This window comes from Brienomyrus brachyistius, chromosome 12 (assembly GCF_023856365.1).
Source record: "Brienomyrus brachyistius isolate T26 chromosome 12, BBRACH_0.4, whole genome shotgun sequence".
Lineage (NCBI taxonomy): Eukaryota > Metazoa > Chordata > Actinopteri > Osteoglossiformes > Mormyridae > Brienomyrus > Brienomyrus brachyistius.
This window is the reverse complement of record NC_064544.1, coordinates 7,777,698-7,786,969: the sequence shown is the minus strand read 5'-3', so window position 1 is coordinate 7,786,969 and position 9,272 is coordinate 7,777,698. Positions and strand designations below refer to the sequence as shown.

At 42.9% G+C, this 9,272-nt stretch overlaps 1 protein-coding gene across 4 annotated transcripts in view; it reads left to right on the top strand.

Moving 5' to 3' along the window:
* The window catches only part of corin (corin, serine peptidase), a 31,727-nt gene that overhangs the window by 10,692 nt on the left and 11,763 nt on the right, over nucleotides 1-9,272 (top strand). For 2 of the 4 annotated variants that reach the window (XM_048970496.1, XM_048970499.1), the window contains 6 exons: nucleotides 396-540; nucleotides 3,307-3,663; nucleotides 5,046-5,256; nucleotides 5,534-5,718; nucleotides 7,585-7,698; nucleotides 8,642-8,749. In XM_048970496.1, coding sequence (XP_048826453.1) covers nucleotides 396-540; nucleotides 3,307-3,663; nucleotides 5,046-5,256; nucleotides 5,534-5,718; nucleotides 7,585-7,698; nucleotides 8,642-8,749 — 1,120 coding nt within the window. Of the gene's footprint in view, nucleotides 1-382; nucleotides 541-3,306; nucleotides 3,664-5,045; nucleotides 5,257-5,533; nucleotides 5,719-7,584; nucleotides 7,699-8,641; nucleotides 8,750-9,272 lie in introns of all 4 variants that reach the window. The other 2 variants (XM_048970498.1, XM_048970500.1) reach the window with 1 other exon arrangement.

The window sequence follows — 9,272 nt, the reverse complement described above, 5'->3', positions numbered from 1 at the left end:
GATTGAGTAACAATTTTTTTTTCGTGAAAAAACAGTGTTGCTGTGCATCTGATACACACTTATAATGTAACAAGCTTTATATTGCCACGTTAATGTCTGCTGGTTTGAACTTTTGAATCGATATCAACAGTGACAGCCCATTAAGTAACAAAGCGTTTTCAGATCAGCGATCTATTTTATTTGTTTTGTGTTATATATCTGTATTTTAACAAAATACAACGTCATGTGATGCGTTACGTGCGTTTTATGAGTTTAAGTAAACAGGAACGATCATTTCTACGCATTACAAAAAAGAGCTTTCGTTTCGCTGTTTTCAGCGGTGCGCGCTCCCGAGACAGGCATGCATTCTACGGCAGGGATGCCTTTTTCGGCATAACACCGGCTGCCTGAAACAGGTGTTGGGGACAGATGAGGACAATATGGGGGACGTTTGCTCTCAGAAGCTGGGATCAGTCAGGTACCTCCGGCTGCTGCTCGTCATCCTGATGCCCTGTACGTGCGCCCTTCTCTGCTTGCTGCTTATCTGCTTGGCACTTAATGGTGAGTCAGCCTGCTTTTCTTTTTCACGCCTTAGTTTGGTTATTGTTGTTTTGTTGTTTTTGTGATTATTATGTTTACCTACTTGCAGCCTTTTTTTCACCATGTTGATCCAAATCCAAGGCATTTACCAACACAAATGCTTATGCCCTTGCAATCATTATTTTAATATCGTCATCATAAAAACTCAAATCCTCCCACTTTGACCAAATGAATGGTAAACACATAATAAACACGTAATAAACATTTTCGTGAATGATTGTCTTTAAAAATTGGAATATATACCAATGAGCCATTATAGTTTTGCCTAGACAGGACAGGAAGTAGAAATGCAGAACAGATTCTGCTGTTTAAAAGTATTAAAAGGTTTCTGCGTCAGAATTTGCGTATATTGGGTTTAAACATTCATGGAACCAAAATACCATCAGTGCTTTGTTGCTTTGTCATCCCAGAGTCATTTTTTTTGTCCTCCCACGTGTTAGTGGGTGGTGGAAGATTCGCAGGCTTTAATATTCCAGTAGTTTTTCCCATAGACTGATGCTAACAAGCAAAGACGCATTAATAGATAAATCCCTGACCATATACTCATACCTGCAACTGAAATGTCTGAAATTTTTCTCTTTATGTTTGCAAATATGTATGGCGGTACCTCTCTGCGCCGATCCCAGAACATTTTAAAGTATCGCTGTTTTCAAGATCGAGATGGTGACTGTTCTCCCCTTTGTGGGTCTGTTCCACTTTGAAAAGTCCTTTGGTTGTATTTAAACTTCGTAGTTCTTCAGGGTGAATGAGCCATCATAACACTGGCCTTTGGCTACACACACTACAAACACTGGTTTGAATCCCCCCCCCGTGTATGCAGACTTTTCATGTGGCACCATGCACTTGAATTAATCTGCGTCTCTGGATTCAGCATAGTGTGAGGCTTTGTGGCATGGTGTAGTGTCCCCTGCCTGCTTCCCTCTGCTGCCCGGGATAGTTTGCAGGCTCCTGTTTTGGATGAACAGTTATGGAAGACTGATAGGTGGATTATTTCCAGTTGTAAGGTGATATATACTGGGCGTCCATTTCAATCATTAATAAATAGTAAGTAATAGAAAGCAGCATTTTGTCAACTAAGGATGAGCCTCTGTGTTGAGCAGCACTTGGCTGCACTGGCTGCTGCTCATGTGTCATCCTGCAGATGTAACTCCCCCGTTTCCTTTGCTGTGATCCACAGATGGCACAGAGCTGCATGATTGAAATGCAGGCTACGGATCTCTAATTATGTCGCAGGAGTCCTATGAGTCACAAAAGGAACAAATAAAACTGACGCAAAGCGCACATTTCCAAGATGACGCTGAATGAGGGTCAGCCAATCAAAGGACGTGTAAAATGCTTCTTTGTTAAGTAACGTGAGTGATTTTTCAAGATGCAGCAAAGTGTTAATTTACCACAATGCGCGGGCTTCCTATAAGCACAGTGTGAGCAGCATCCAGACACGGGCAGCCCCCAGCAGGACATACCCTAATTTTACGCTTGCAGAGTTTTGACCTCTTTCAACTCCCTGGATAGTAAAGCTGAATGAGTTTACAGCTCGGCAGCTGCAGGCATTTATCAGAAGGTGTGCTGAGGTCAACTGCCCAGCAGGGGAGCACAGATGCCCCAGTCAGGCTGCTTGTATCTAAAGAGCTGCCCAGTTCCTTGATGTGTCAGTAACAATGAGCTGTATGGCTACAGCATGACCACTGTCTGCATTCATCTGCCAGAAGTCTGCTTAGTCCACATCTGGGGCTCAGTGTGATCAAATCGCTGAAACAGAGGGAATCTTCAGTTACCCTTTTTTTCAAGCTGCAAATTTCGGTCAAATCAGTTTATTTATGGAGCACATTTAAAAACACAGAGTGCTGTGCAACACATGAGTATGCAAGAACGCATAAAAAGTAAATAAAAAAGAAAATGTAAAAAGAAACTGTTATACAGGAAAAATACAAATCTGGTCACTGTTCATTGAGTCTGTATTTGTATGTGTAACTACACATACAAATGTGTGTGTGTGTGTGTGTGTGTGTGTGTGTGTGTTCAGTCTTTAAATATGTACTTTCGTGTATATTTGTGAAAAGTCATATAACTTAGATCCTCCAGGCTCAAAAGCCGATACTTCTGCTGTATTTTGAGGGAGAGTCGGAGAAGCAGGGGACCCACACTGTCGGGGTCCAGTTCAGCACATGCAGACAGTCAGGCTGCCAGTCTTTCAGGCTTGTATGATGTGTTATTTATAAATATCTTGCTTTAGCCTCTGGTGATTTTAGACACAGTTGCTGATGACTTTATATTTAGAATAAAGGGTGGCACAGTGGCTCAGTGTGAGGGAGTCTTGCACCTCCAGGGCTGGGGATGTGAATCCTGCTTTGTTTCATAATGTGCTTCTCCCCGAGACGCCTGGGTTTCCTTTGGGTTTGCTTCTTTAATTGGGTTATAAGGCATCTCTCAATTGCCCATAGTATTTTATTAGGTGTGTGTAGACTGCAGTGGGCTAGCATGCTGTCCATTGTACCCTTGTCATGTGACCTGGTGACCCTGCACAACCCTGACTCCAGGATAAGTGCTTAAGGGAGAGATGGGCCATTATTGGAAGATGTGTGGGTGGATTTACCGTTAACAATCACAAGACTTTGAAACTGTTTTCCATGGAAATATTTCATTTGACATAAGTCTTGTGTATCTTCAGTCCCTGTGAATCTGCTTTGGTAGTATTTCAGTGAACATGTTCTGCCCCTCCCAATACAGGTACAATAGGAAATGGTGTTCTGGAGTCTGGGGAGACGCACCCCCTTCCCGCCAGCAAAGAGGCCCCTCGCACTGATCTGCCCCTCACAGGCTTCGACTTGGGGCCACAGGTCTCTTCCGCCGGGCTGGATCGCAGCACGCAGTCCGTGCTGATGAGCAGCAGCCGTGACCCCATCACCCAGGGCATGGGTCACCTGAAGCCTCGCTCCAGCAGCCCCACATTCCAGCCCCCCACCCTCACTGCCACCCCTGATGTCCCCACCACTGCTGTGCCCAGCTGGGTGACATCACTGTCCACTCTCAGTCCACTGTGGTCAGACACAACACTGCAAGCGATGGATCTCAACATGGATCTGGGTGAGAAACTGGGCAGGTCTCACTGTTCTGCTTCCCGTTGGGGTATCACACAGTGATTTATTTCAGGGTATATATAGCATATTCTTCTATTCTGACTACACGCAGATGAATCTGTGTTTTAAGTAACTGCAACATTAGGCACCGGTGTAATTTGGGCAGCGGAGGATGCATTACATTCTCAGAACATGTCCTTCTCGAGGATGCAAGAAGTGACTGGAATTCTGATATGGTGCTACACTCGTCCTTAGAGCTTGACCTCACTGAAGAGTACATCACAGCACTCTCATCAGACCATCCAAACACTATAAAGATAAATCATTAAGCAAATATGCTCAAATATTCCCTGGCTGTGGAGGTCATAGAAGCTGAGGAATTACAATGAAGCGGCAGAGAGACAATAACTGTTTCACAATGACTCTAGTCTTAGGAAATATCTCAGCAGGCTAGTGGTCTACAAGCAAACACTCCTTATTTGATAGATATTATGCACACATCTCCAGTGCCATCTAAAGGATTACATATATAGTTTTGTATACAATTACCAAAATAAAGCCAGTGTTTTCTAAATTCATGAATATTATCATATCTTCAACTTTCCATCAAAACAATATTCTAGTGGATCATTATGAAACCATTTTATAACAGTGGATTACGGCTTCTCACTTTTGACCCACTAAGAAGGACCATTATCAAGGTCAATTTAGCCGACTAAATTATACTAAGATTGTCTTAATAATCTCACATTTATTCATGCATGTTACCTTGGATAGAGAAATGTCAATAAATGAACTGAATGGGTTTCCAGGGATCATTAACTCAAGCATAATAAAACCAGCTCGTTTCGAAAACCGGGATAGTTTATTTATCAAACAATGGTTTGCTTCAACTTACAATATTAAAATAATTACTATTATGATTCATTTGACAGTTTTATTTGTGGGTACATAAGATTCTCAGCATTGAAGGGTTGTACAGGTTATAAATGTGGCATTTGTGTTAAATAACAGAGCTGAGTTTTGGGTGATGTTTTGTGTCCATTGACGATGCTGTAAGGACATGATCAGATAAGACTTTACCATCGTACTCATGCAAAGAGACTTTGTTTGGTATCTCTTAGAGAGAAGATAGCTGCAATAGAGAATATAAAATGCACAATAAATTTATAAATAAAAATGTAAAAATAAAATTAGCAGAATAGAATACAACACAAGGTAAAAAAAAAAAAGGAATGCATTGTAAACGGGTATTGCACACATTACGGTAATTACATTTGTATTGACTGGGTACCAGTTATTCCATCATCACTTCATTCTGTCCATTCCCCGAAGTGCTTATGCTTTGTGATGATTATTGCTGAGCACTGGTATCCCTCTCACCTGCAGACGTCTGTTCGGATATTAGCCAGAGCCAGTGCCACATGCTGCCATACAACCGGACCAGTGTGTTCTCCCGCAGAGTCATCGTCAAGAGTGTCGAGGTGGACATGTTCCTCAAGTTCTTCAGCTACCTGAACCGCCTCAGCTGCTACCGACACATCATGCTTTTTGGCTGCAGCCTGGCACTCCCAGAATGTGTCACTGAGGGAGAAGAAAGGTAGGTGTACAGGTCCTGCAACCTCTCTCATTTCCAGGTCTCCATGCCGCCACCATAAGGTGGGGTTGTATAGCCATAGTGATTATTGCTTGGTCATTATAGGTATACTTGGAAAAAGAATTTCCTTTGTAAAGGATAAGACTGAAGAGGCAAGCAGAATAATTTTCACATGAACCAGCTGCATGTTCCTCACTAAGATGATGCGGTTGGCAGCATGATCCTGAACATATTGACGCAAACACGGGTTGTCTTGGCCTGGCCTCTTCACCGCCCCCAGGCGGCTGATCTTCCCCTGCATGTCGTTCTGCGAGGCAGCGCGGGATGGCTGTGAACCTGTCCTGCAGATGTTCAATGCCTCCTGGCCTGACTTCCTCCGCTGCTCACAGTTCAGCAACCAGTCTGCTGCCGGAAACAGCGGCAGTGCTGTGTGCTACAGTCCACGACACGTCAAGGGCAAACCCTGTAAGTAACACAGAAACAGACAAACTGACCGACGACCTTGTGCAGATATGGAACGGAGCGATGCAGTGAACCGAATGAATGGCCTTGTGCTGCTTCACATTAGGGCTTAGACCATTAAACCACTTAGTTGCTATAAAGCAGTGTTTCTCAATCAGGGCCTCGGGGATCCCCAAGATGGTCCACATTTTTGCTCCCTCTCTGCACTTAGCCAGGCGCTCCACCTGGGCTGTGGGGGTCCCAGAGGACTGGTTATAAACACTGCTAAAAGGGATGCAAATGAGGAGTAATGCTAAACATCTTGAATGAATGGGCTCTTCATGATGCTTGAAAAAGTGACTCGCATCTCTTTGTCTCTCTGCTCTCTCTACATCTGTCTCTTTCTCTCTGCTCTCTTTGGGTGCTTTTCCACCACACTTTCGCTTTTCCATTGACTTCTGGTAGAATATTCCAGTACCAAAGGATGCAAATAGCTTGCCTCTGAAACACAATACAAACGCCACCTTGAAAACAGTTGCAAACTGAGAAAACAATGATAAATATGTATGTATGTATGTATGTATTGCTAATAGGATAGCATAGGAAATTAAAAAAGTATATTGTTTAATATACTTGGACAGCACACATATAATCTGGCAAGCTTTGCCATTTCAATTATTATTCCTTTTATAGAGCATCTAATATGTTTTAAAAAACAGTTTAAAGTTTTATCTCCGCTGCTTTTGCATGAGTGCTGCATGCATTCTCCAAGACAATCATAATCCTTTCATCCTTGCCTTTTAAATCACTCGTAGACAGTTTTGTGAGAAATTTATAAACTCCTTTTTGTTTTGTAAATTCCCCAATATTTTTGTTTACCACAAAATCACATTTCTAGGATCCTGGTATATTTAAACACATCCTAGAATATTAAAGGAAAAACTTTTAAAATTTTCTTGTCATGCCACCTTGATTTTATTGTTGTGTGGTATGTATGTGTGTGTGTGTGTGTGTGTGTGTGTGTGTGTGTGTGTGTGTATATGTGTGTGTGTGTATATATATATATATATATATATATATATATATATATATATATAATTATTATTATTTTTTTTAACTTAATTCATCATTGTTTTCTGGGTTCACAACTCTTCAAGGTGGCATTTGTATTGTGTTTCAGCGGCAGACTATTTGCATAACCAATAGACAAAGAAAGCGTTTCAAGTCCAACACCAAAATATTGAAGTAGCCAGTTGGTTTGGCACTTTTGGAACTGGATTTTTTGGTACTGGTACTCAGCTGGAAGTCAATGGAAAAGGGAAAGTACCATAACAAAAGTATGGTACTTGGTCACTGCTGTCTGTCTCTGTCTCACTGTATATCTCTGTCTCTGTGCCTGTCACTGCTGTCTGTGTCTGTCACTGCTGTCTGTCTCTGTATATCTCTGTGTCTGTCTCTGCTGTCTCTATCTCTGTGTCTCTGTTTATCTCTGTCTCTGTATATCTCTGTGTCTCTGTATATCTCTGTGTCTGTCTCTGCTGTCTCTATATCTCTGTGTCTCTCTGTATATCTCTGTCTCTGTATATCTCTGTGTCTGTCTCTGCTGTCTGTCTATATATCTCTTTCTCTCTGTATATCTCTGTCTGCTCTCTCTCTCTGTATGTCTCCGCTCTCTCTCTCTCTGTCTCTGCTCTCTTTCTCTCTGTATATTGCTGTTTCTGTCTCTGCTCTCTGTCTTTGCTCTGTTTGTGTCACTACTTCCTGTGCTGCATGCTGTGGAATAACACTCTCTGCCTCATATTCAGCATTTTCATGTTTGCTTGTCTGTACAGGTTCAAGGAGCCAGGCTGACATTTTACTGCTTCTGTTCATTTCTTCCTGCTTACATAGCTCTGTGTGGTGGGCGAGACAATTTCCTGTGTGCTACTGGAATCTGTGTCCCTGGGAAACTGGTGTGTAATGGGTACAATGACTGCGATGACTGGAGTGATGAAGCTGACTGCCGTAAGTTGCTGCAGCCGAGACAGGGCCAGACAGCTGTAAGATTCTTCTTTCTCACTAGGGAAGGTGGCTGAAAATGTTCACTCCACGTGACGCGTGACTCTACAGTAAAATCCAGCTATTGACGTTTCTTCGAATATTCAAAGAAAAAATATAGTGAGCAGCAGGGAGGTTTGGAGCAGTCTTTGTGCAAATAGGGGAAGATTTGGCTTGACAGCTCAGCAATAGCTGGTATTTGCTGAAAATTATATTCATTGTTCTAAATGTCAGCTTTGGTACTATAATTATTTCTTGTTACACTGTGCAATGCCGGCAAGGCAAGCTCCACTCAAAAGTTACTTGACAGGACCATAAAGCCTTTGGCTAGTTTCCATTGAATGGTGAAAACCTGAAGCACTGGGTGTGGAACCCTGGCAGTCTGAGGTGGGACATCAGGACCTTTGTTAAGCCAGAGCAGCAACTCAGCTTTCGGAGTCTCTAGCTGCAGGTACTCCCAGCTTTCGGAGTCTCTAGCTGCAGGTACTCCCAGCTTTCGGAGTCTCTAGCTGCAGGTACTCCCAGCTTTCGGAGTCTCTAGCTGCAGGTACTCCCAGCTTTCGGAGTCTCTAGCTGCAGGTATCAGATATTGCAGTAAAAGCAGCTGCATTCAGAAAGTCATTTGTCAAATTCTTAAACACCACAAAGTAGCATTATCAGAAGTTTCCATTAAGCGCATCACAAATGGACACACATTCTGGTCCATCCATCCATATTTTACGTATTCTCACATGGTTCTCTTTGACTGTTATCATGGTTGCTAGGAGAAGCTTGGTGTTGGTAGAATGTGCTTCTAATTAACGTTGACAGGCGTTGCGGCGTATTGAATGAGTCAGACTGTGCTTTTTTTGCACTGGATGAACAGAGCTGTGAATATATGTGTAATAACTGTCCATCCCCCTGGTCGCAGGCTGCAGTGGGGAGCAGTTTCACTGTGGAACGGGACGCTGCCTCAGTCCCAGCTTTGTGTGTGATGGTTATGATGACTGCGGGGATCTGAGCGATGAGCAACGGTGTGGTGAGTGTCCTTAAAATCGTCTTCTCCTAAGAGAGATACAGACTTACACAGGTGAGGTCTGAGCACAGGGTCAGACATTTACCTGGCAGCCCTGGAGCGGTTTGGGGGGAATTAAAGGCCTTGATCAGGGGCCCAGTGGTGATATGTCTTCTGAGCTGGCCACGGGATGCGAACCAGCAACCATCAAGGCAGGAGTTGTGCACCATTCTGGGGATTCTGGAACAGGCCCAGGAAGCACGCAACCAGAACTTCTGTCCATTACGTATATTAATGAACCTCACATTCAGCCCCCCTTCATTCAGAACTATGAGATGAGTAATAAAATATAAAGAAATATATTTTATATACTAAAATAAAATGATTTTTTATTACTGCTCATAGCCTCACTTAGTGTTCATCCTAGCATGAAGCTGTAACTCTGTCTGCTCTTCTGGTATCTTGGTCTCTTTTGCCATATAGAGCCCAAAATGGGCCCATCCGTACATGCAAGTATATTCTGCACAAAAAGAGTTTGCCCTGTTGG